This window comes from Parus major, chromosome Z (genome assembly GCF_001522545.3).
Source record: "Parus major isolate Abel chromosome Z, Parus_major1.1, whole genome shotgun sequence".
Classification (NCBI taxonomy): domain Eukaryota; kingdom Metazoa; phylum Chordata; class Aves; order Passeriformes; family Paridae; genus Parus; species Parus major.
In genome coordinates, this window is record NC_031799.1 from 7,950,038 (window position 1) to 7,976,949 (window position 26,912).

At 49.7% G+C, this 26,912-nt stretch overlaps 1 protein-coding gene across 4 annotated transcripts in view; it reads left to right on the forward strand.

The window, feature by feature from the left end:
- The window catches only part of CNTFR (ciliary neurotrophic factor receptor), a 203,716-nt gene that overhangs the window by 40,131 nt on the left and 136,673 nt on the right, over positions 1–26,912 (forward strand). For 3 of the 4 annotated variants that reach the window (XM_015615563.3, XM_015615565.2, XM_015615568.3), the window contains one exon: positions 13,329–13,433. In XM_015615563.3, coding sequence (XP_015471049.1) covers positions 13,329–13,433 — 105 coding nt within the window. Of the gene's footprint in view, positions 1–13,328; positions 13,441–26,912 lie in introns of all 4 variants that reach the window. The other variant, XM_015615566.2, reaches the window with a different exon arrangement.

Here is a 26,912-nt window from a genome sequence, read left to right on the forward strand (position 1 = left end):
TGTGGAGGGTGAGCATGAGAGGAGCACCTGCACCGCTGGGATTTGGAGGGATGGGTGAACTCTGCATGAGGACCAAAGGCAGCTGATTCACCGGAGCTGTGCTAGGGCTTGAGGGGTGTCAGGAAAGAGGGAAAGCGGTGGCATGCCGTGGTCTTACAGGCCAGGGATAAAAAAAGCATTGAAAAGTATTTATGTAATATATGATGTCTAATGTAATAATAAATACAATAAATAGTATTTATTATTATGAAAAGCACTTAATAGTATTGTAGTGAAGGTTTTGTGAGCAGTAGATGTGCTGAGTGGGATCTGATGGAGCTTGTGGACCAAGGAGAAGATACAGCAGTTGGATGGTGGAACAAAGCTGGAAAGGGTTTTCAGCTGGTGTCTGAGGCTTTGCAGTACTCTGATGTGCTGCTCTGTGGTCCTGGTCCCTGGAAGCACACTGTGCCAAGTGCTGTACTGGCAGACAACATCCCATATCGAGCCTCCTGTTCCTCTGCCTGAAAACTTCAAAATATCGGTTGCAGATGATGTGGGGGCTGCAAGCTTTGGAGAATCTGGTCTGCACTGCTGGAACAGTCTTCCCACTGAGCAGGTCGCTGCTCTTTGCACTGAAATGCCCTCAAGCCCCTCTGCTCCTGTGCACCTCTTGCCCCTGGGTCTTTGCTGCCTTGGCCCCATGTTTATCAGGTCACTCTGAGATGTGGCCTCTTGACGCACACGATCTCCCCTCTTGCTCTTCCTGTCACAGACTGTCTGGACAGGAGCCAGGAGCCGCACAAGGGGAGCTTTCAGCAGATCAACACGATCTGGTCTCGGGTGTGCAAAGCTGGAGTGTTAACCCATGGGAAGCACATCTGGGTGAGGCCTTGGGAGAATGTCAGCACTGTGGAAGCTGCTCCCACTGACAGCCAGAACATGGTGCCTGTCACCATGTCTCCCTGCTGTGGGCACAGCCCCCACCCCCCATCAGTGTCTTGTTTCTCTGGGTGCTCTCTCGTTATTTCCATGTTCATTAACGCTGATACGCTCAATTGCATCAGCTCGTTTTGAGGGACCAAGTGCAATCCTGTGCCTTCATTTGCATCCCCGCTGCCTAGCTGTTGCCCAGGCAATGCCAGGTGCTTTGACATCATTACCCAGCCAACTGGCATCCTCTCTGCCCCATTAACCTTCCTGTAATTGACTTCAAATTGAACAGGGAAGGGAAGGGGAGGGGAGGAGGGAAACTGTCTTGAAACGACAACTGTTTGTGCCACTGTCGAGCAGGGCTCTTTGTTTTTTGAAGAGAAAACTCTGGCAGTTGTTTACAAGTAGATGCAACTAGGTTTGGGAAGGATTTCTTGTCTGTTGGGAAGCTGTGCAGTTTGTTTTGGTTTGTAGATTTCCTCACCATCATCTCCTGGGGGAATGAGATGTCAAAACTCCTTGGGGTGGTTTTGGGCAGGGGAACTCAGGGTTTGTGGAGAAGAATTATGTTGGAGATGCTGGGATGGGTCTGTGCAGCCCAGGCAAGGGAAGGTGAAGCAGGATGTTAAGGGGCATCATGGCAATCTCAAACTTCTTGACATGTAGGGAGAGGCAAGAGATGGAGTGTTTTTTGTAAGCAACAGGGGACGGGGCAGCAGACCAGAGCCCAGTTTGGGGTCAGCCAGCCAGTCACTGAGAATTATCTTGTCCCCATGTCAAACACTTCAACAGGAATAGGAGATGGGAAAAAGTCCCTTCTTTGAGATACTTGGCTGTGACCTGCAGAGCCTCTGTATCTGAGATGGCTGGTCCTGTGTCCCCTGCATGGCATTAAGCTGAGATCTGGGTCAGGCTACAATATTCTCTAGCTCTGATCCTAAATCCATTCTGGTAACTACAAATACCCTCTTTTGGGTTGTTTTTTTCCATTGTTTGTTTTTGTTTTTTTGGGGTTTTTTTTAAGTCTAAAACTTTAATGTTGAAATAGTATAAAACTTCTCTGGAATTTTTCCCATTTGAAAGTAGAACTTGTTTTTGTGTCATTTTTGTTTTGTCCCCTTTTGAGCCAAAGTCACCCAAACAGATGCTTCACTACAGATTCTCTACCACCGAATTGGCATCTTCTATCAACTTGAGTCAATTTTATTTATTCACCTTCTGCTTGCACAGCACTGCGGTCGCCAAGTCTTCCTGTGTTTGCTCATGACTTGTGCTGGATGTAATTCGTTAGGCTTAATTGAGCTGCCAGAGGAGAAGGGCAGTGTGAGAGTGGATGGATGGAAACCTTGGCATCAGCTGCTTGATTGCCAAGCCCAGCAGAACTGGTCCAGCTCCAGCAGAGCCCCTGGACAGGGCAAGTCTGTCCAAAGCAGGCAAGTGCTGAGCTTCTTTTGCAAGAGAAGAACTTCCCATATGCTTCAAAGTTGGGGCAAAGGGGTAAAATACTTTAGAACTTTACTGCCTCTTATTCATTATTTACTGATATTATTGTTTTATTACTTATTACCTGTTAACCATTGAGAGAAGAGGCAATTCTGCATTGTGTTCTTAGCTTTTCAGAAGGCAGAGCTGAGGAACTTGTGGCAGGAGGGATTTCTTAAGCTCTAGGATTTCAGATGGCGTCATCCTTCCTGCCTGGCATGAGCTGGTTCATGCATTGCCTCATCTCCTTATTTCCTGCAAGATGCAGGAGTCCACACAGGACCAGACAAACCTGGGTTTTTTTGCACAGACCTTAAATTGCTGCTGGGTTGTGGTGATAGAAAAACTGCTCATCCCCTCCAAGAGAGGGAATCTTTATTTGGGGCAAGCCCTGGGGCTCTCACTCCTAATTGTTGTGTTACAGAAAAAGTTTTCACTGGCAAAATGGTGGTGGGTTTGCACTGGGGTCTGACTGGGTTCTGACTGTCTGCTGGGACAGGGTGTTTGAACCTTTGTTTGTCACAGTGCTTGGAGGCAGGTCAGGGGTGGAGGAAGTGAAGTATTAAGAGATCTCTGGGCTGATGTGTGCAGCTCGAGCTGGAAGTGGTGTCACTCTGTCCTCAGCAGCTCTCTTGGGGAGCTCAGGGCCCTCATATTGCACTTGCAGTCAGTGAACTGTGGTGTGAGGGGCACAGCTCTGCCTCTGTTTCCCCTAGAGCTAATACAGCTTAGTATCAATTAGCAGCTTAATTTGTAATTAATAACTTGTTGTCTCTTTTCTAAATGTCTTGCAGAGGGGGCTGACGTGGGAGGCTCGCACAGTCTGCAGCGTGCTGTCATCCACTGCCATGGAGCATCCTGAGATTTGGGGGGTGGGTTTGGACATGGATGTTGTAGAAAGCAGGGAAACAGCCCTGGAAGGGGTTTCAGATGCAGGCTGTCCTGGAGATGAGTCTGGAACCTCAGAACGCTTATGCTTTTCTGTATTTGCATCTGTGAGTGCAGTATCAGTGCTGGCTGATAATCCTGGGGTAAATGTTGATCATGAGCAGGGATCAGTCCAGGAACTTCCACCCTTGCAATCCTTCTGTGACAGCCACCTCAGCAGTGCTGGTGGCTCTCTGTGTGTCTGGTGGCTGCTGCGAGGGGCTGGCAGGGCCATTCCTTCTCTCTGCGAGCAGGAGCTCCTCCAGCAGCACAGGTTCCATGTGTCCCAGTCCAGCTTGGGATCTTCCATTCTGGGGCTGGCATATGTCACCTTCCTTGCAGGTCTTTGTGGGCTTCCCTTCCTGCCCATATGGATTGTTGCTTTGCTGGCTGTGCCATCCTGTGATGGTGTGGGGACACTCCAGCCTGCCGAGTGCCCTTTCCACAGGTCCCTGCCCTGCAGAAAATTTGGGCTGCCTTGCCAAAAGTGGCAGTGAGTGAAGAGACAGCAGAGATACAATCAACCCAGGGCCACCCAGAGGGGATGAACTTGCCCTTCCTTGTACCCTGGGGAGCTCTGCTTGCTTTAACTGTGTAGTGTGCTGCTCTCCAAGTAGTTTTCCTGGTACTGTCCTACAAGGAAGAGCTGGATATAATGTTGACAATCCCATTTCTTCCCAATCCCCATTCTGCTCCATACTTCTCTGGCATGCATGCTCCATGTAAGTGGTCCAGAGGACTCCTGCCTTTCTGTCTTGTTTCCAGGCCTTGCACCATCTGTCCTTCTCAGTTTTTTTGGAGCCTGTACTCATTTTAGGACAGAAGTGCTGTCTTCCCTTTTCTTTACTGATTATTCCTGAGTGACCAGTTGCTGTTTCATTCTCTGAGAAATTAAAAAAAAGTGTCTGTGTACAGGGAGAAAAAAAAATCCTCTATGCTTCACCTGGCAGAGGACAGATAGCAGAGAAAATGCAAAGTGGATGTGTGCAGCTGCAGGAACCACTGGCAAATGATGGCAGGATGTCAGCACTGGGGGATGTTCTGCATGTCCCAGGTGGAGTGGGACACACGGTGTCTGAGGGATGGGTGCTCTTATGTCACTCCTTTCTCTGTGTGAGTGATGTAACTGGGTTTGAGTTGTTTGTGTTTTTCCATTTCAAGGCTCTTCAGTGCCCAGCTGTTTGAGCCAAGTGTTCCTGTAGCATTTGAGGCTCTCTGTGCCGGGAGAGATTTGCATCTGAGTTGCTTGGCATTCATTTGCTGTCCAGTGGGTCTCCTGTCTGGAAAGGCCTGCAGTCAGGTCAGAAGCTGAGTTAATTTGCACTGGAAGGCAGGCATACTTTATTTTGCATGCTGGTTTCTTGCAGAAATCCCATTTGAGGTATTTGTTCTCTTATTGAAGTCGTGTTAGGAGCCATGGCAGCCTCCCTGCAAGGCTGGAAAAGAGACAGCTAGTCTGAAAGGTGCAAATTAAACCCGTGCTCAGATGAAAACTGCTATTGCACTGTTAAAGTGGGCCTTTCTTCAGAGTTTTGAGGCTTTTTGCTTGCAACCGAGGAAGAAATACTTAGCAAGAGTCCTTTGGGAAGTAAAGCAGGCCCCAGAGTTCAGTTTGCAGCTACATTGGATGAAAAACTTAAAAAATTCAGGGGAAAAGTGCCAGAGGGTCTTTAACTCTCATTTGGATCAGCTCATGAAATGATCAGACAGGGCAGGCATTTTGGCACAGCTTGCCTATGAGGAAGGAGACTTGGGAAGAGCAGCTGTGTGGGGCTGTGGTGCTGCTGAGAATGGGGGACGTGGCCACTGTTCAAACACAGGAGTTGTTTGGTTTGAAGCTTGAGTATCCAAAAACTTTTTTCTTCCTTGCCTGAGTGCCAGACTTGGGACCTGTATGGTCATCTCCTAGGTGTCCCCAGGAGTATGTCCTTCAAGGATTGCTGCAGAGCCCACTTCCAGCTGCCAGCAGTGTGTGCTTGCATCGCAGGTGGTTGTCACCCCTGACAGCCCGAGGACCATGGGTGCAGCAGGGAGGGTCCCAATGGGCTGGGGTAGAGATACCCCAAAAGCATATGTGTGGGGAAGGCAGATCCAGCTGCAGGTCTGGAGGGAATTAAAACCAGGAGAGACCATAAACCCTCTTTGCTGTTAAGGGACTCTCAGTGACTCAGCTGTAACTCAGAGTTACAACTCTGTGTGTTGGAGATGCTGTTTGCACAGTCCCCAACTCAACCCAGCCTGGGGGTGCTCCTGAGGCCTTAAATACATGTTTTTCATGCCCTGCAGCAACATTGTCAGGGCTTTGACAGGTAGAAAGTAATCCCTACTGAGTGGTATCAGCACTTGAGCTTTCCTTCACCTCCCCTCGCACTCCAGCCAGCCCAGGGAGGGAACTGGGAGAGACACCCATCCATGGGTGCCAGGGCTGTGCCATCTCTGGAGGGTCTGGTGCCAGTGGAGAGACAGCTGCAAAGGGTTAAAGAGACATTGACAGTAAACAGAAAGAGAGGACAAAGCAAGTCTGCTGTAATTATGTAGCATTTATTATTAATACGCTGGAATTGCTGGAAGCAGGCTCTGTAATGTGAATACTGATACAGAGGTTCAGAAGACAATTTAGCTCATCTGTCTGTTTATTAGTTCCCTCAGCTCTGGCAGGCAGTGAACTACAGCCTTGTTTGCCACTGCCTTGTTGCAGTCCCTCCCTCTGCCCCTGAACTCTTCACTGTTACCCTAAAGAAACCTGATTTTGTTCATCCTCTGGCTGGGCATGGTCCTGGATAGCCAGGCAAGGCTTTAATCCTTGACCTGAGCCTGCCTGTTTGCCAGGCATGGCCCAAAGCAGGCACTGGGCTGGGCCTTTCAGGGAGCATCACAGCCACAGCTGGTGCTGGAGTGGGATGTCCCAGCTCCCGGGGCACAGGGCTGCCCATCCTCGGGGCTGCAGCAAGACCACATGGCATGGGCTGCTGCAGGCTGGGACCCACACCTCATCATGGGCCTGTAATGAAGGGAGAGGACAGAAGAGCTTTAGGAAGCTGCCTGGGAAGTAATTGGGAAGGTGGCTAGGAAATAATTAAAGGCTGCTGGGGCGGAGAGAGCAAGAAGTTGTTAAACCATCTGTCAGGGGTTGCAACAAGTTTCCTTTTCCTTCTGTGGCTTGGTAGGATTTGTCATTCTCACTTCTGTCCAAGTTTCTGAGCTTCAGCCTGGGTTTTCTTCTGCATATCCGAAGCATATAGGACATCCATTCCCTTATGTATTATACAGTAGTTTAAAGAGGATTAAGACAATAGCTAATCTAAATGATGAATGATGTAGATTGCTCAGCCTCTGAGCCACTGTGGTTTTTCTTGCACACAGATTAGTCAGCTCAGTAGCTAAATATTGGGGCAAACAGTATAAATCCATGCACATAAGGCTCTCTGGCTTGAATAGGATAGAAGGATTTAGAAATGGGCTCCGACACCGCTCTGTGTCTTGTCACGGCGTCTGTGGCTGCCTCGCTGACACGACGGATGGGGAAGGAGGCTCGGTGGCGGCTGGTGCCCAGCCCAGGTGGCCAAGGAAATACAGCATCCAGTGCTGCTGGGTCGATGCTGCTATCAGATATGGATGGTGGCAGGAGAGGGAAGGGATCGATGCTGCTCACCTCCCTGCTGCTGGAGCCCGCTGTGTGCTGCTAGAGCCGGGTGGGCTGGTCTCCGAGAGAGCAGCCTGCAGAGGGACAACACGGGCTGGTGGGGTTCTACTTGCAGGAAAAGGCTGGTGTGGCTGGTACCTGCCCTCTGTCCCAGCATCAGTGCCAGGAAGGTGCTGGTAACCCCCAGGGAGTGTGACCTGTAGGAGAGAGCTTGTACTAGCACTGGACTGACAGCAGGTTTTTCTTAAGCTCTGAAGCAGAAGGATTTAAGTCTTTTATTTGTATGTCTGGTCGAGTCTGTCAGAGTTGTGTCAAATATTTTTGACAAGCAAAAATGCCATTTGCTTCAGCTTAATGAAAAGTGATTTTTATTTTCTTCCCCTACCAGGAACTAAAGGAATTGTAGTTTCAATTGCAGACCCAAAAGCTTCTCAGGAAAAAAAACCAACAAAACAACACATCACAAAACAAAACCTAAAACCCGATTGTTGTGGGAGTTGTTTGTTAAAAGAGGATCTGGACTGATGTTTTGGGTCTGTGTAAAATGAGGGTCTGGAGAGCATTCAATCATATGGTATCTCCTTTTATGAAGCTTTCTGGGCATATTATTCTAATGACATTTAATGGCACTGATTTCTTCATCTTAACCAAGTGGGCCTTTTCCCAGTCCCACATCATTTTAATTTGTTCTCCTTTTGAGAAGCATGAGAGCTGGGACTGGCTTGACTTGGCACAGAAGAGCTGTGTTGCTGGTTGTCTCACCTCTCCTGGTGGGGTTGTATCTGACTGTCTAAGGCTGAGGGTTGTGTGGAGGCAAAGCTTGCATCAGGACCAGAACCTGTCAGAAGACCTGTTCTTGAATTTTCTCTGCTCCTCTGGAAATAATTTGTTTTCTGTTGTTTAATAGGGAGCAGTGTGGACATTATGGTTTGGCTGGGGTGTCTAGCCCAAGGTTCTGCAGCTAAGTAAGCTCTGCTACCTCCTTCTTCCCAGGCTGAAAAGCCTCGGTGTGCTTGGGATGCAGAAGATGCTTTGTTCCTCTTCTCCTGTGCCTCTTGTTCTCTCACTAATCCCTTTTTGTGAGGACCAGAACTGTGTGTGGTGACCAAGTGACAGTCATATAGTGGACTTGTACAGTGACAACACGGCCTGGTCTGGGGCAGAGGAATGCTGGACCCTGTGGCAAGGACATGGGTACAAGCCCTGCTCAGGAATACAGGGTGGTTGTGTCTGGATTTTGCCTGGTCTCCTCATTGAGTGAGATCTGGGTTAAGATTCAGTCTGGGTCATGACTGCCTGTGCTGACTGTGGAGAAGCTCTGGGTGCCACAGCTGGAACTGCACATTGATCCCTTCAGCTGGCAGGGTAGTGTGGGCAGAGACACAGATACTGCAGACTTGGGAAAAAGACAAGACCATGTGTCCACCACACCTTCTTTCCCCTTCCTTCCAGAGTTTCAGGCAAGGCTTGCTTTGCGTATGCTCTCCTCTTTAGGCACAGATCTTCCTTCTCCATAACCCAGCACAGGGCTTGGTAAGAGAGACCATTTCTCGGGTGCCAGCTGGGAGGAGGGTAGGGCAGTGGGACAAGCTGACACTCACTGCTCATCCTGAGCTGTTTGCCTGTGCATCCTGACTCAGGATCAAGCTGTCACAGCCCAGTTCCCTGCCTTGTGTTGCTTCCCCTGGGAGCTGTCAGGAGGCTGCTGGAGCCATGCGGTAACACGGGTCTCGGGGAGGCAAGCAAGGTCAGATGTCTGCTCAGAAATGAGATTGGCAATGATGCCACCGGTGCTGACAAATGGCCTGTCATTAATCTCTGACTCATGGCAGTGGAGAGGGCAGCAGTGGAAGAAACCCATGAGGTCACTGTCAGCCTCTCTCCCTTGGGGCCTGCACACAACTTCCACCCTAAACCTCTCTGCATAGGGTGGGCTCATCCCCTGAGATGGGAGTGGGTTCTTTTCCTGCCCTGAGTTTTTGTGTTTGTGTGCAAGTGCATGGCACAACTCCGGATGAGCTGCAGTCAAGCCCCTAAGCACCTGGAAACTGGAAAAATCATACAGTCCCTGCGAGAACTGCATTTTGACTTGTGGAATAACTCTGGCTCAGCACTGGTGCGAACAGGACAAAGGTTGAAACAAAGCCGTGTTATCAGTGTGTTACAATACCATTGTGAGACATGAGGTACTGTGCTGCTCGGAGATGCTGCAGGGGGCTGGGGGAGACCAGACTGGGATGGCTGTGCTCCCTCATGCTTGGTCATAGCTGGAGCTGGGTCTGCAAGGTGCTCAGCCCTCTTGCAGAGCAGCCTTCCCTCTTCTCCTGCTCTTTGAGTCTCATCGCATGCTTTTCATAGAAAGAGGGTCTTTCCTTAGCTGCAAAATACTGCTTGGAGGTTATAGGCAAACAGACAGGACTTTCTGTGGTAGTGGATGCTGGTGGAGATGCTGCACTCCCTGCTCAGCCATGCTGGTGAGCTGCACAGGACTGAGCTGCCTTTTAGGGCAGCTGCTGGTGCTATAAGTACAACCTGTGCATATGTGCAGGGAAGAGGTGACTTTCTCCTCTGGATTATTTTGGGGTTGTGTCAGTCTCTTTTTGGGCATAAGGAGACATGGTTATTCCACCTCAACTCACTCTTGAACCCTTCAGCTTGCACTGGGGAGTGGATTGGCAGCAGCAGGCAGAGGCTGCAATGTGGAATTTGGATTGGGATTGGGATTGGGATTGGTATTTCTGTGCCAGGAAGGGCAGGAGAGAGGGGTGAATTGATGGGGATGAGGAGGTGCTGATTTTGGAGAGTGAGGGCTGCCACGACCCCAGGCTGCTGCAGCAGTGGCACAGCCTGAGCTGTGCCTCCAGGACCTTCCCCCTCTGCCTCTGCTGAGCTGCGATTTAATTTTTCACTTTTCTTCCATCCCCTCTTAACTGGAAGAAGTCCTAAATAAAGTTGCTGTCACTTTTATTTATAGGCACAGAGGAAGACACGGACAAAAAGCCTGTGTGCTCCTGACAGCTACAAAGCATCTGGCTGTTTTTCCCCGCTTGCCTTGGCGAGGCAATCGATCTGGACACAGGCAAGAACCCTCCTGGGTTCATGGGGCTCTGCCCCTGCCCAGAGCACTCCGTGAGGATGGATGGGAGGGGGCTCCACATTCTGGGTCCTGGCTCTGAGCTGTTGCAAAGCCAAGCTTGTCTGGGAACACCTGTCCTAAAATCCTGGACCCCTGAAAATTCAGATGCATGAACATGCCTGCCTTAAGAATCCATCACAGGCTTCTTGTCTCCATCTTGATTGGTTCCAGTGAGGTCAACTTTTTTTAATAACTCCTGGACTTCGGCAGGGAAAACTATTTCCTTCAGGAAATAATATAATTAAGGCTGCCTGACACTTCTGATTATAAGCCCCTGTCTTCAGTTGCTTGAAACTACGCCAACCTTTAACCATTTGGACTGAAACTTCACATGTCTCTGCCTCCGGCTGAATTTTTTTGGAAAATTTTAGCAAAGAGAGTTTTAGGCTGCTCTTAGAACAGAGTTGGGGGGGTGGGGGGGTGGGCAGGGAAGGCAGTAGTTTATCCACAGTTAAAAATAAAATTTAAAAAAAAAAAAGACAGAAAAAATTCTTGCAGTTGTGCCGAAGAAATTCCAGTATCTTTGTGCTGTGAGACTGGGCCCGATAGTTTTGGGGAAGGTTTTGGGCCAGGCACCCAGGTTCTGCTGACGGCACAAAAATCCACCTTCCCCGCGCCACGTGGCGAGGCTCCGGATGGCGTGGCCGTGCGAGCGTGTTACCCACAGCACGTGCAGGGAGCTTCCCACAGCAGGAACTGCTCTGCCCCGAGCACACAGCCCTGCAAAACCTGTGCCCCCTGGCTCATGTGTGGGATGCCTCGCTGCTGGGAAGTGCTGGGCCCCTTCTGTTGGTATAAGTGAAATTCATGGATCCCTGATCAGCGTAGCCCGAGCTTGTGTTGGAGAGAAAGAATTTTGGCAAATGCTGTGTGTTTGGAATTTTTTTCTGGGTTTTTTTTTTTTTTTTTTCTTTTTTTGTATTAAGCAAGTGGTTTGGTTATCCCTTAGCCCTTGCTGTGCTGTGCAGATGCATCATGTAGGATATGCAGCATGCCATGAGTGCTGGGCTTCCTCCAGTGTTTTGCAAGGACCTGTTGAGAAACTTAGTGCTTTTGCAGGCAGGTTTCTCTTAAGTCTGCTTGTTGCCACAGAAATGGCCAAACAGGAGTATTGCTGTGGGGCAGCCTAGAGAGGCCCTATAAAACAGGTGTCACATTGATGAGGTGCCTTGACCATGGCATTGCTGAGACCTCAAGTCCTGGTGACGCAGGGTGAGCTCAGCAGTGATGCAATCCCTCCTGCAGGGACCTGACCCAGGACATGTCCCTGCTCCGTGGCTGAGAACATTTGCTCCTGATGTGAGCCCACCTGAGCTGTGATCAAGGCTGTCCCTTGATCATAGGGAAGCACAGCTCACAGATCTTCCCTCTGACTCATGAGCAGTAACTCATGCCCCAAATCAGGTCCATCAGCTGGTGACCTGTTTTGGACATGCTGAATTCCTCAAAAATCCAGTTTGACCTCAATTTGAAGCCCCTAAAAAGCAAGTCGTGCTTTGGCTTCCATGCTTGTGGAAAGCTGGGCTGCTGGAAGTGTGACAGGGCTGGCTCATTTGGTTCAGCACAGGGCACAGAGGTGGCAGGGAGTGTCAGGCCTTTCCACAGGTTTCAGAGATGTCTCTCAGAAAAGGCACTGTGATTTTGCACTTTGTACCTGTAATATTGCACTCCCTCCCTGAGGGTAATCAATGCTGAGCCCAGTCTCTCTTCTCAGGTCCCTGCCAAGCTGGAATTAGAGCCCAGGAGGGTCTCTGGCAGGTAATGATAAATGAGCCTCATCTCTTGCTGTAGCCTGGTCTCCATTCCTGTTCTGCTTCATCTGTGGGTAAAAACTCAACACCCACAACCAAAAACGTCTCCAAAAAACAACCAAAGAGTTACACTGGCATTGCAGAGTGAGAGGAGGCTTGGTGGGGAGCAGCCTTCATCCCTCCTTGCCAGTCACTCCTCAGCTCTGGAGTGCCTGGCAGAGCAGCTTTTGAGTGATGGGACTTCGTGGATGCTGGGATTGGAGCTGCTGGAGTTAAATTTCTTGGTGGCTGACACCTGACAAGAGTGATAAATTGCGGCACACCGTGGCTGCTGGCATGACAAACAGTCGGCTTCCCTCCTTGTAAACCCTGGGAAAATTTTGTAATTATTTCCAAGCACTTTGCAAATGAGGGTTTCGCCATTGTGTGCCCAGTGTAGTTTCAGGGGGTGGTAATTTATTTATTTAGGTTTTGTAGGCAGGCAGGAGGTAGATGAGGGGTTGTAGTTTGGGTTTCTGCAGCATCTTCCCATTGGCTTGTCTAGGCTCTGCATGAGGTCCTGTGAGAAACTCTGGCAAAGCTCATCAGCTGAGGGTTGGGTACTAATTAAAGCCTGTGGTGTACCATGCTTGGTGTCATGGTCACCCTTGGGAAAGAATCTCTGCAGGAGTGAGTCCCAGACTTCCCTCTTGCCAGTGGGTTTTGGCTCCTATTTTTCATTTTTAATAATGTAGAGCCATAAGACCTTTTTTTTCCCTCTTCAAAGCATTTAAAAAGAAATGGGGGGAGCAACGCAACCTCAGCCACAAGAGCTGGATAATGAGCACAGATCTGGACTGATAATTTGTTTGTCTAACACAAAAAGCGTATTTCCTGCTATAAGGGAGGGCACCGCTGGTAACACTAATGCCTCTGACTCCGTCTCACCGGGCAGCGTCTCTGCCGTGGCACAGAAAGTCCTCCTCCCGTCTCCAGACCTTGGTGTCTGTGCTGCAAAGCCATACAGGAATGCTTTCCTGTTCACACTCCTGGGTTCAGTCGGACTGGCCTCTCCCTGTACCCTTTAGCACGTGTGTGAGGCTTTTCAGGATTAGGGCTCAGGCAGCCCAAGACCTCATGGGCGAATGCCTTGGTGCTGGGCTGACAGCGTGGTGCTGCTGCGCTCTTCTGTCTGGGGAGCACTGCTGTCTGTCTTTAAAGGAGATCAGAGATGCCCCAAGCTGCAGGGGTCTTTTTTCCCCTCTCCCATTTCATGTCTCCGAATCGAAATAATTAAGCAAATAAGTGCTTTGGGGCTGGACTGTGACGCTCTTGTGGGAGGGCTCTTATTCTAACTAGGTTCACGTTTGCACCAGTTACCCCCAGCAGTCAGGGCTGGGAAACAGATGCCCCCCTGCCCTGGTTGTTTGCTAAACCTGAAGCAATGTCAGAGCTTCACCTGGTAACCTGACAGGTTGTCTCTTCTGTTTTGTTGAAGAAAATCCCAGATCTGAGCAGCGAGGGTTGGACAAGCAGCCAGAAGAATCCCCCAGACGTTTATGAGAAATTGGGGACGCCCCAAGGACTCTGGACTGGTGGAGAGGTAAGAGGTGGGTTGAAAACCTTGCTCACCCAGCTTGTCCTGAGTTGGTGTGCTTTGTGGGAGCGCAGGACACGTGTGCTCTGGTGAGGATGGGGGTGTTTATGAAAGTGTGACAAAAGGCTGCTCCTGGCTCTGGCATGTGAGCAGCCTATTAACTGCTGTGCAAAGAGGGCAGATGCTGAGAGTGGTTATTAAGGATGTGGAGGGGCAAGTATGGATGAACAGCCTGGAAAATGCCCATGTTATGGTCTGCCCATGGACAACACCTCCATAAAGAGCTCTCCCACTCGAGAGCCCTTTGGGGAGCTTGGAGGTTCACAGTCCAAGTGCAGTCGCAGGGGTCCCGCATTGTGGCTGAACCACCCTGGAGCAGGTAAGTGTCACCCAGCCCAGCTTCGTGGAAGAAGGTGAGGTACCACCTCTTGTTAGACAAGCACAACTTGGAGCTCTTGGGTCTTCTGGGTGTTTTTTTTGCTTTCCTGCATTGGCAGCCACAGAGAAGAGGTACATCAGCTTTGCTTGAAAAGGAATGCATCCCCTTAGGATGCCATGGGCAAGAGGTTGCCCCACCTCTCAGGCCTGTTGCATGTGTGCCCAGTATGGGACTGTGGTAACACAGTGCTGTTTGAGGAGGGGATTGGGATCTTTGAGCCAAAGAGGAGCAGGGAAGGAGCTGGAGATGGAGCTGCCTCACTTGGGGATGCAGACCCTGCAGAGCTGTGCTGGGGAAGCCCAGTACTTGCTGGTGCTGTGCCTGAGAGAGGAAAATGATGAATTAAAATTTAACAAGTCTCTAAATGCCAGACAAGGACGTCTTAAGTGGGGATTGTCACTGTTTGACTAGTGCAGCCTCTCACTTAGCTAAAACTGCATGGCTTTAATTACGTTGATCCTAGAAAGCAATAGCTTACACTGAAGAGGAGAAACTGTTGACCAAAATAACACGAATGATGAATTTTCCCTGTGCAGCTTCCCTGCCCTCTACCCCTGTGTCATGCTTCCCAGAGTTGTTTTGCAGCCCTTTTAACCCCGGATGAGCAGAGTCCTTTATCCTTTGAGCCACAAGCAAGGACAGAAGTGCTCCCTGTGTGCGTGTTTGATTGTTTGCCCAGGAGTTAAAAGGTCGAAGTTAAGGAACCCAGGGGTAGGCAACACCTGATGGAGCCACAACGGGGAGTGGGCTGGGGGCTGGGCATGCAGAGATGCTCTAGAGCAGCAAAACCCTGCCCTTGGCATTGCTCCCTGGTGGCATCATTGGAGTGGCGTGGAACAAGGACTCCTTCCCTCCCCATCCTCGAGGTAGATCAGCCCACCCACGGGACTCCTTGCAGCTCTGCAAATAGAGCAGCTCGAGCAGGGTACGTTGCTAATAATGCCAATTACTGTTACATGCTGGCTACAAGGTACACTGGCAGTAATGGGATCCTGGGGAGATGAAATGAAAGCGATATAATATGGTGAGATAAATTAGCGTTGTAAAATTAGCCGTGGGTCTAGTCAGGGATCTGACAAATGTGTCACAGCTTTGGTACAAGCTCAGAGCACTGCTGAATTGGATTTAGTGGCCCAGAGCAGAGCAGATGGGAGCAAGGGAAAAAAGAGTTTGAGGGGTCTCCATACACACGTGCTACCAGTTAATGCTGCTTGTTTCTTCCTCGGATTTGTGGAATGATAGGTCCCCTGACACCTGCTTGTGTGTGGCAGCAGAGGAGTAAGAGCCCAGTCTGGATGATGTGCTGCTAGAGGAGCTTGAGCCTGGCAGAGAGATGGGAAAGGGGTTGGAGAAGCATCAGCAGGCTGGTATTCCTGCCAGCATCGGTGCGTCAGCTGCTGATCCCTGCCCTCCATCACTGGCTTCCTCTCCCAGGTTTGCTCCCAAAGGATTTGGAGGGATGTGTGGCAGGCATTTACACAAGTTTTAGCTGTGTAGGAAGGGTAGAAAGCTGAAAGCTGGTTTCTGCTTCCTGTGTTGCAGGCTGACCTGTTTCCCCATGCCTGGATGGGCTCTGGGGCAGAAGGATGTCTGGAGCTGGGTGTCCCACAGCCCAGGGACTTCTTCCTGTTGACCAAGGGTGTACAGCCAGCTCTTTCCCATCCAGATGCACACTTTATTCTTCACATTCTGAGGCAGAGGGAGGAAGCCAGGAAATGGGGGTTTGTGCCTCACAGAGGCTGGGAAATGGATGTGGTCAGTTCCAGTGGGATCCAATTCCTGGTGGTTCATTAGGACAGGCTCCACCAACGGGATGTGAGCACAGGAGTGAGGAGGACGAGAGCTTCTCATGGATTTGTAAATGCAGGGTAATTGCATGTTTAATGGCTGACATATTACATGGGAACGTTTAGGTCTGGTTTGATAAGGCATGTTACATGACTCATGTAATAAAAAAGTGAGAAAAATTCTGAATATGCTTTGTAATGCCCTAGTGAAGCTGAGGGTGGCAAAGTGATCCATGCAAGGCCTCTCCCAAGTCATGCCATGATGGTGCAAGAAGAATGGTGGGCACATGGCAGAAGTGCCTGGGAGGGAACCAACTTGTCATGTCCCTGGGGATGAGTCTGTAGAGGTCAGGCCACTGCAGTTCTACAGCAGCACCAGCTTGGGAAACAAATCCCAGGGGATTGTCCCAGCACTGCCCTGAGAATCCCCAGAGAGCTGAGCCAATTTGTGTGCTGAGCCTGTGCGGACAGAGGCTTAAGGAGACAATTTGCACTTTGTGGAAGGTCATTCTGGCCACTGCCACTGGTCCCTGTGTCCTCCTGCTCCCCTCCTGCTGCAAACACGGCACAAGGTGCAGTGGTGACACACTTCAGCTGTATCAGACCCCAGCCAGCCCCAGGGCTGAGTTGTCCTGGCAAAACCAATGGTATGATGAACTGCAGCAGTGTAGGGAGCCCCTTCCCTCAACTTTCTGGAGAAGTAGTGATGTGGGACTGCAGCAGGACATTGAGCAAGCGCTTGGAGTGCCAGTAGCAGCATAAATAGAAAAACAACTTCTAGGCTTCTTGTGCAGCTATGATATATCTTGTTTATATTGACTTGCTTAAACCTCTAAAATACATTGTAGATTGATCTACAAATCTGCAAAAAAGCACCTTTTTTGTTGGGTTGGTTTTTTGTAAGCCTAAAGCAATTTTCTGCCTACTCCTTGTGGTTGGGTCTGAACAGACACGTATTCTCTTGTCCTATTTGAGGCTGGCATGCTGCCACAGTGGTAGGAAGTTTAGTAATACTTGAGCTGGATCGATTCAAGCCCATTATCTGTGCTGCCTGGGACTTGGTGGTGAAGGGGAAGAAAATACTCTCCCCAAACACATCAAAGCCTTGTGATAAGGACACACAGTTAAGCTCTATTTATAGATGGACAGATGTCTTGCCAAAGCTCTGCTGCTGTCACTTGATTATGCAGTTTTTGAGTGCTTAGTGGTGATCTGAAGATGGCAGAGGTGTGTCCCTTCCAGGCACAGCCCCAAGCAGTACAGCTTCTAGGTGGTCTTCATCCTCCTTCCAGGAAGGGACCTTATGTTTAGATAGTAAGAATGAAGTGGCTGAGAGGGCTTTTCCTGGAGTTGGTGACTAAGGTCAACAATCTCTCATCTTGTTCTTGCATCTGCACGGGTGTACAGAGCCCTTGGGGCTCCAGAGCAGAGCTGCCATGGATGTTAATCAGAACAGTGTGGCTGTTAAGCTCATGGCTTAAGCATGGGCATCCTCCATCTCCTGGGATACCTGGGTCTCAGCTGTGCCACCCTCCCAACAAAGAAATCTTTCCTACTGTTCACCCTAAACCTCCCAAGCACCAAGGTGTAGCCGCTGACATGTTGTGTCATCTCATGAATTTGCCTTCTTTATCAAAAACTATCAAGAATATTTGAATCAGAACCAGTTGTGCATTTGCAGTGGTTCCCCAGGCCAAGTTGTCTCAGGTCTTGCTGTGTATGTGCACATACATGTCACACGAGTATTTGATTTTTGAGAGGATGGTGGAAAGGGTGATGTAACATGGGTTAGCTAATCCAGATTCTGCTCCTGGTGTGAAGGAGTGCTGGTTCTCATTTGACAGAGTTGCCCTTCATTTCCTTCCATACATTGCTCTGTCAACAATAGTCATGAATTTGGGAATGGGAGAAGGGCAAAGGCTTCATTATGCTTAGCCTTGAATGTTGTTGTTAAAGGTCCTGTGCTGGTTTTCTCTTCGTTCTGACCCTAGATAAAGGAGGGAAAAGTTTCTCCTAGCATGCAGTGGGAACCTTTTTGTCACTTACCTCCTTGCTATGTGTTGCTGTGAAGAGCCTGGCTTGGTGTCCTCAACAGCTTCCCTGGATATTTCAGTGGCCTTGGCTGAATTTCCTGTAGTTAATTAACACTGGGACTCCTCTCAGGGCTCCCAAAACTGCAGGCAATGTCTCGATATGGTTCAAGTGCTGTGTGATGTGCTGGCTGTGCCTCTGCTCCCACAGCCCAACCTGCTGTTGATCCCTTTGCTGCCTGGGCAGGCAGCTGGCAGAACCATGTTGGCACAGAGAGGGTGTTCCTACACCCCAGCCCAGCACCAAACCACAGCAATGAGCTGGAGAATCTCACAGTAAGTGCTCTTTTTCAGGCCTCAGTGAACTGTGGCTCTAGGAAGGAAGTTGTCATATATGGGCAGGTTTGGGGACCCAGACCTGACTTATTTCATCTAACACACTGTCTTGGTCAGGTGCAGGATAGGTGCATGATGGATCCTGGCTGTGTGCCATTCCAGAGGCTGGGAGAAAGGATATTTCTCTTCCCCAGGGTGTCCATAATGTGTTTGCCTGCACGGCTCCTGCAGAGCCCTCTGAGCACAGTTTGGTTTTAGTCTGTCTCCAGGGTGCCGCTCAGCTCCGCTCGTATATTCCTCTGATGAGTGGGCAAGACAGGAAGCAAATATCTTTGTTACAAAACCACATATGGGCTTTCAGTGGGTGATGACACTTCCCCAAGCTATCTATCTACTGAATGCACTTTCCCTCCTGCTTGTTTATATTCACAGGAGTGTAGCTTAGCTGCTCAGGTGAGCTATAGATGTCAAGAAAGATGTCAGTTTTGGGAGAAGGCTTTAATGCAAGTCTTCCTGCTGTTCCATGTGATGGATGGTGGACGATGCCCCACTGTGCCAAGAACCAGGGGAGAAGGAGTGGGACACTCTGCTGGGTCTGGAACAGCGGCTGTGGTTGGGAGAGTGGCTGCAGCAGTGCTGGAGGTGACATTTTACAGCTGGCCCAGGATGCTGATCTACAGTCCGACCAAGCTGATAATTCAGTAGATGATGGGTCAGATGGAGGCAAGCTGTGTGTTCCAATTCAAAGAAATAACCATCAGCAAGAGGGGCTGAGCTCCTCTAAAGCCATTTCAGAGGCTGTCATGGATGCTGTGGGCCTCGTGGCTCCTGGAGAGCCTTGGTGTGGTGGATGCCTGGTCCTCTGCACAGTAAAGCTGGAAACCATGGGGCCACAAACATGAGATGCATTTCCCTGGGGCTGGAGCTACCCCACTGAATCCCCTCTGAGATATGGGGAGCTGTTGTCAGCCTGGTGGAGGGCATACATGTGTAAAGTGGGCACCTGCTGCACCAGATGGAAGGGAAAACTGCAGACCTACCTCCTTGTAGTCCCCCTTGAAGTCCAGGGAGAGTGGCTGGAGGTGGGGATCTACTGGAGGAGCTTTTCAGTTGCGAAGGAGATGGCAGGATCCCATCTCTAGGTGGGAAGAGGAGCAAGCTGCCCACACCTGGATCCCTTCCATGGCCATGGCACTCCCAGGGTTGTGTGCTCAGCACCAGTGAGGTTGTTCAAAGTGGAAGTAGACAGCAGCACTGATTGCACTCTTTAGCAATGTTTAATGTATTATTTCCCCCTTTTTAAGCCCTGGATAGCTCCAGGAAGCCTGGACTGAGGCCCATGTCTCCAGGGCAATTTACAGCACTCACCAGTCCCTCAGCACTCATTATAGCCCCCAATGAGGACACCTCAGTGCTGCCCTTCCGTAAGATCACATATTACTGGCTCTTTTTTCTTCCTCTTGCCCCAAATCGTTGCACTTTACATCTAAAAGGAGGGGCATGCAGGTGGGGAGCAGCACAATTTATGGATCAAAGATTTATATGCTGCTGTGATGCTGTATTTTTTCCCCACAGTGACACTTTATTGCCACAAATTACCAAACAGGCAAGGTTATGCGAGTGACAGCAGGCAGAGCTGTAAAGGACAGGAACAAATGGCAGCAGGAGAAGTACCCAGAGGAGAGGGGGAGGTCTGGCAGAAATAATAGAGGGCGGGACAAGCATCAGAAATCAGTTTGCCTTACAGTGGGATATATGGGTGAAACCTGGGAATCAGTATGCCATCTCTGGTACATGGGCATGACATGGGGATGGGTGAGCAGCTGGTGGTCTTTGTTGGGATTCTGTAAATCCTTTGTGTTTAACTTTCTACCCACCCCCAAAAAAAATTGTCAGATCCTTCCCTTCTGCAGGCTGCTTCTTTTTTCTTTTTTTATTTTTGGTTGGGTTATTTTTTTTGTCTGTTTTTGTTTTGTGTGTTTTTTGTTTGTTTGGTTGGTTTTTTCTGTAGAAATGGCATGGGTTTAGTTGCTGAAGGTTTTTTCCCTGTCTTCAGGGTGGTGTCAGTGGGGAGAAGTAGGGATTCCTAGGAGGTGGTGGCGTTCAGTGTGTTATTTAAAGGTGTTTTGCCATGCAAATGGTTGCTGTATTTTCTTAATTTATGGTTGTGAAAAGTGCAAATATCCCAGTCTTGCCCTTTTTTGGGGGGGCAGGATGGTCACTTATCTCGGTCTGTGTTAATACACTCAGTATCCTTGGTGGTGTGTGGGGGACAAGCACCAGCCCTTGGGCAGAGGAGTGTCCGAGACATTCTTTGGCTTTGGTTGAGCGACTCTGTCTGCGTCCAGTCACCCAAGTTAGATCAGCTTAACTTCAAACAAATGTAAAAACGGAGAGGCTGGAGTTTGGCAGAGGTATTAAGGGTGCCTTTGAGCTGGGGATGCTACTCAAAGCTGCCGGGGAGCTGTCACTCTATTATTCTTGCAACAAAACACTACCGGAGGAGCTGAGAGCCTCAAAGGCTCTGGAGCCACAGCCAAAATTGCATTTAACTTGCAGAAATGTGCTACAGCCGTGGGGCTCACCTCTCAGCCCCAGGGAGAGTCAGCACTGACTTGTGCTGGCAGCACAGAGGGGATTCAGGGGCACCTCTGCACCACAATGGACCATTGCATAGGACAATTTGACTTGCCTGTTCTCATGCTTGTAAAAGATAATTTCCCTTGAATCCCAATGCCATAAGCCAGGTATTTAATCTTGCTTGAAGGGAGCATGTCTGAAGCATGCGGGGCATCAGAAACAATAGTAAGCAATCAATAGGCTAAATCTTGAGGTCTCTTACCCAGACTTTGCTGGAGTAAAGGTTGACAAAGTGCTGAGTAGTTACTCCAGACTTCAGCCCTGAGCTGAGGGCAGAAGTGATTGACTGATTTATTGATGATGCATTTCACTATGAATCTAGCCTGTCTGTTAGTCACAAATGCTCATTTAAGCATAAATCGTGGCCTGCCATGAGCAGATAGCTTTTCCTGCAGCAGAGCTGGGCAGAAAGATTTTAGATGAATGGCTTATTTGGTGAAAAATAGTTTTGGATCAACGCAAATAGCTTGTGTTTCTGTGTTGTGCTTGGCAAATAGCCTCACAGAAGAAAGTGAAAGCCCATTTGAGAAAATGATGAAGAACTGGATTCTGACATGATGTTTAGATCTCCTTTCCAACTGGTTTTAGTATTTCTTCCCAAATCAAAAAGCCAGACGAGTTTCAGAAGATTCCTCTGAAAATTCCTCTGAAACACTTTCTCCTTGCCCTCTGAAACCCTTTTTCCTTATCCTCTGTTCCCGGCTTTTGCAGCAAAACCAGCGACACACAGCACTTCTAAAACCTGACGCTGACTCTCTGTGAACCCACACCTCATTTATTTTTAGTTGGCCCAGCAGCACGAGGGCTGAGGCTCTGGCAGGCATTCATTCAGTGCTGCTGAGCTGTGGTCTGGAATGTGTAAGGCTGCTGGATTTGCTGCCCTGATGGGGGACAGGGCTTGTCCTGCCTTGATGGAGCCTTGGAAGGTTTGGGAGCAGGGTACAGCAGCCAAGAACACCTCATCCCCAATGCAAGGCTAGGCACAGCACTAGATTTTCCTGCTGCAAAAGACTGTGCAAGCCCTTTGGAGGTGTCCGTGGTGTCACCTTCACCCCAAACTCTCAGTAGCTGGGATGTGGCTTGCTTGCTCCTCTGTTCTCAAATAGCCACCCTTATATCTGTTCCTTAAGCTGAGTAGATTCCTACTATTCAGGAATAAAACCATACTACTCTATCACCTCCATAGCTGGTTTTCTTCCTTATAATGTTGCTTTTCCTTTGCTTTGAGCCTGGCTGCTGCTGGCTACATCTGCTGTGGCTCCCAGCTCCAGAGCCTGTGCTTACTGTGGCAGCACGTGGGTGCATCCGCTGTGGATGCTGTAGGAAACCTCTCAGACAGATTTGTGCATGTGTATATGCCTCTCTCAGTATTTCCTGTTAATTAATGGACACTGGAGTCTGTCGTCTGTAGCAGCACTCACTGGCGGGTGATAAATTGTTTGTATGACAAGATGGCAGTGAAAGCTGGGCGAGCTGCGGCTGTCGGCGCTGGGCTTGGGAGCCAGGGGTGAACGTCAGTCAATATCTGGATGGGAAGAGGGATGGTGAAAAGCCCAGCAGCTGATTGCAAGATCTCCGAGGAATCCTGCCTGCTCGTGCTGGAGGAATCCTTGCTGTGGGCTCCAGCAAAAAGGGAGCAGTGCTGCACCAGACCCCATGATTATCGGGCACACCCCAGTCCCATTGATGCTTTTTGGTGTGAAAGCAGGAGGAGGAAGGATCTTGTGCCATCCCTGCTCCACAGGGATGGATGCTGGCTAGTGTTTGTAAGGCTATGCTTGGAGCAACCTCTCCTGACCCACACTGGGTTTTGCTGCCTCTCATACCATGGAAGAGGCACTGTGCCAGGGCCTGGGATCTTTCTCCTGCAGTGCTACGGCTTCCAGCAAACCCTGCTTGGTAGCTGGAGCACCCTGCAATGCTGCCAGCACCAGAAATCCCTGATGTGCTTTACCTGCTGATGCCAGGTAACTGTGGCACAAGGCTTAGCTAGGCATCTCTGTGTGGGACTGGTGCTTTTGGTGACCTTGATGGGCAGCCTTCATGGCAGAAACTGTGTCTACATCACCAGTAACTGGGATTAAACCACCAGCAGGTGCTGTGTTGCAGAGCTTACAAGGCTTCATGGATGTGCTGGAGTGTGGGGCTGGATGTGATGGGTCTGGGCTGCTGGTGTTCATGGTGCTCTCAGCCTGGTCAGTTGTGGTTCTGAGCCCAAACTGAGCCCACACTGCAAGCCCTGCAGGAGACTCATCCTAGGGAAACAGTGCTGGCACCAGAGTCCAGCCTCCTGGGGAGCAGGCGTGGACTGTCATTGCTTCTTGCTGCATTCCCAGTGGGACTGGTCCCTGCTGCAGCCCTCTGCGTGCTGTGCACTGTAAATCCATCTCCATTCCCGCCAGTATGCTGAAGCTGGGGTTTAATCACCCATTGTGATCATTGGTACTCCAGCAGCCAGAGCGGGGATCCCACTAGGGAGGGCAGTGTGGGATCCGTGCTGCCCTGGGTCCTGTTGTGCTTCCCACAGTGCGGGGAGGGCAGTCTGCATTTACTGGGAAACGGAATTATCCGCTTCCCCAAGTGGGGAAAATAATAATAAAAAAAGTGCCTTCCACTAGGTCATGAGCCATTACCTCGAGGGGCCCTTCATCAGCTGATGAATTCTACTTAATAAAATAAATACTGAGAGAAAATGTAATTGGATTTCATTTATTACCCAGTTCCGCCTAGCAGCCCCAGATTATACAAAAGCAATTAGAGAAAGCTCTCCATTAATAGCTATCTTCAAGCCGCCCAATGGGTTCATTCCATCAAACCTTCTGGCTTGTGTAATTTCCTTTCTTGGAGCTCACTCCTGGCTGGGGGAGGATGTGGGGTGTGCAGCGCCATTGCCAGCAGCCTGTAAACAAAAGCAGCCCTGTCTCTAACATTTGCACAGCCATCATCTTCCCAGGCATGTGGCTCAGCCAAAGGGTATCCTGGTTTAGGGCGAGAAGCCAGAGCACCTGGGCAGTTTGGCTGCAGACTAGGGCTTGGTTGTGCCTTCCCTGGGATGAGAGCATCCTTCCTGCGCTTGGCATTGCCACGCAGTGAATCTGTGCTGCTTGGCAGTGGGTGGGTGTGCAGAGTCCCACAGGGGCACCAGCTATAACGCTGTCTGCCCAAGCGCCTGGCTGGTTCTCTGATGCTAATTTTTCCTGTAACGCCAGCAGGTCCCATCCCAGCTTCTGTCTCTGGCACCTTGCAAGTACAATACTTCCACTTCCTTGGTTTTGTTTTTTTCCCTAGGAGTGCAAGGAAGGCTTGGTAAAGCTTGCTGAGGCTGGGTGGAGGAGCTCATACCATCTCATGACTCATACTATCTCTCTGAAAGTCTTACTGCATCACAGGGAAGCATGTTTGAGGACCCTCACAGGGCACAGACAGGCGTCTGGCACCTGTTGTCACTGAGGACAATGGCAGGGTAATCTGTTGCAGAGGCTTAATCTCATATCCTTTTTCATAATCCCTGTTTACAGTGGTGGATAAGGAAAGACAGTTACAGTGGAGAAAGCAGCTGGGGGGAGAGATGCTGAATGATCCTGGAGGATGGGTAGCAAGGAGTGGTCTGTGGTGGAAATAGAAGGGGATGTGCACATCTCTTGTGTGTGTAGCATGTGTGTGTACAGCTGTGAGAGGGTGCAGCCCTCTCCCTCACTCTTCCAGAGCTTGAAGTCCTGGAGGAATATTGTCTTGCCATGCTGCCTGCTTTTGGGCCAGTCTTATTTATGAAGGGACCACACTTTTGTTTTGTCACATCAGATGCAAGGCTGGAGGGAGAGAAGGGATTTTAAAGGTTGGTCCCCTTGCAGTATGGAGGAGGAGGAGGGAGGGCTTTAGGGGCCAAAGAGATTCTTAGCTTCTGCGTGGGGGTGACATTGTCTTCTCATCCCAGTTGTCACTCTGGGCAGAAGCCAGCACCCATTCTCAGCTCAGACAACAAGACCTGTTCCAGATGATGCTTTGATGGAGTCAAGAGTGGTTCATCAGGGATGTACCAGTGCCCATCTTGCTTGGGAACCTGCAGTTGGCTCAGGCATCTTTGGTCACCCCTGCTGTAAATACAGTCTCTTCCCACTGCCTCTTGCTGTCCCCTTTCCTGGCTCACTTTTCATCCCCTCCCTTTCCTGCTGTAACATCCCTGGCATAAAGTTGGGGTGAGAGTAACAGCACAGCCAGGAAGGAGCTGATGTTTAGTTTCAGACAAGAAACAACATAAGGCGTAATGCAGCCGGAAAGGTGAGGGCAGATGGAGAGGGCCGGCAAGGCTGTGTGACTCTTCATCTTCATTACAAGGCTGATGTCTGTGGTCTTGCTTCCATGCTGCTTGCCAGCAAGGGAGGGATGGCTAGTGAGCAGAGATGTGCAGGGAGTGCTTCGCTTGCAGGAGGTGAGACTGGTCCTAGTGGATGGTGAGAAAATCAAAGGGGATTTTCTGGGGGAAACAAGCATGGGAGTAGGGAGTGCACAAAGGTGATGTGATGGAAGACCCAGTAGGGACAGAAAGGGATGCTGTCCTTGATGGGAGATGGCAAATGCTGAGTAAATGCAGGCTGCCTGCCCACCCCAGGTACTCTCTCTGGAGAAAGGGGAAGTGGAGTGTTTGAGAACATAGGAGGTGAGAGGTTGATGCTGAAACGGAGCAGGGGATTAATCTTGCCTGGTGAGATGGAAGGTGGTTTGGGGGCACCTTGCTCAGAGAGGGAAGAATTGGAGCATGAGATGGTGAAACTGTGGGTCTGAGAAGAGGGCTGAGGTGTGGAAAAAGGTGGAGACCTTTCTAGCATGGAATGAATGTGCAAAGGTCAGACACTGACTGCTGGGCTGCTGCTGACGTTCCTTCCTTCCCAGAGCAGCAGCTTATCTTTGGCCTGAGGGTTAACCTTGGGCTCAGTTCTGAGATGACAGAGAAGCCTCCAAAGAAGACTGGGGACCTGAAAACTGCTTTATCCAAGCCACCCAACAGTAGTGACCACATGAGACCTTCCTTTTATACCTCATTGTTTATTTTTTACGGGGGTCTTTTATTTATATCCCCTTAACATCCCTGCTGTTAAAGCAGCCTTATTAGGATGCTGCCCTTCACCAAAGAACTCTGCTATCGAAAAAGAGCATTAAAGATTCAACAAATAGCTGAGAATTGGGATTGATCCTAACCTCCCATAAATGGGAGTACCTTCCCCCATTAATCAGCCTTGGTTTTCACTTACAGGATGATGGCCTCAGTGCTACACTTCTTCAGGACTAAAAGCACGTTAAATATTTATCACAGCTGAGTATTCACTTCCCCCACTATTGCCAACTAAGATCCACTGCTTAAGCCTGCGTTGGCTTGACAGGTTGTGTAGTGAGGTGGTATGCTATTAGGAAACCTCTTGTGCCAATGTGCTCTGCTCATTTGCTGCGCTAAGCACAAGGAGATGGTGGCATCTCTCATCTCAAAGCACGGTCAGCATGGGACTGTATTATAAAATCTCTCTGCTGGCATTTTGCACTATTGAATTAAACATACTAGGGATAAGATGCTTGTCTCTGTTCTTTAGCAAAGGGCTGGATCATCCACACTCCTTCATGTCTCTTTCAACCTCAAAAATAGGATTGTTGCATCTAAACTGCTCTGTAGGAGCAGCCTTCTGTCTGTGCTGAGGCTTTGCCCCATGCCAGGGTCTTCATTAGCAGTTCAGTGTGGGGCTGTTTACCTTGCCGTGCCTGGAAACATTTCCCACTTTATGACCAGGCACTCTCCTGTGCTGAAAGGAGGCCGGCAGTGCTCTCTGTCTTTCCTTAAGGTGCTGGGAGAGAGGTTTTTATTGCCTTTCGAGGTTTGAAATGATGACAGGGTGTTCAATGATCCAATTATTGGTCTATACATATGTAGATACATCCTTGCTAATGGTGCCAGGTGTGCCCGTAGCGTTTCAGAGAGCGCTATTTTAGGAGCATCTCTGGAAGCTGCCTTTCCATTTTGCTCTCTGATCGTGTGCTGGCATTTCTTAAAAGACAGCGCTTGACTTTGAGAGTTGCTGATGAACCTCAGAGGCTGGAAAAATCATGGGCTGCTCCCTACCTGAGGTGCCCTGAGGTGCTGCTGAGAGGAACCCCTGAGGCACGACGGGAGCAGTTTATCTGCTCAGAAAAAGCTCCTTGCGATGTTGGATGGAGTTTTACTTCTGCACCAGGGCTCAGCACAGACTTCACTTGGCCAGTTCCAAGA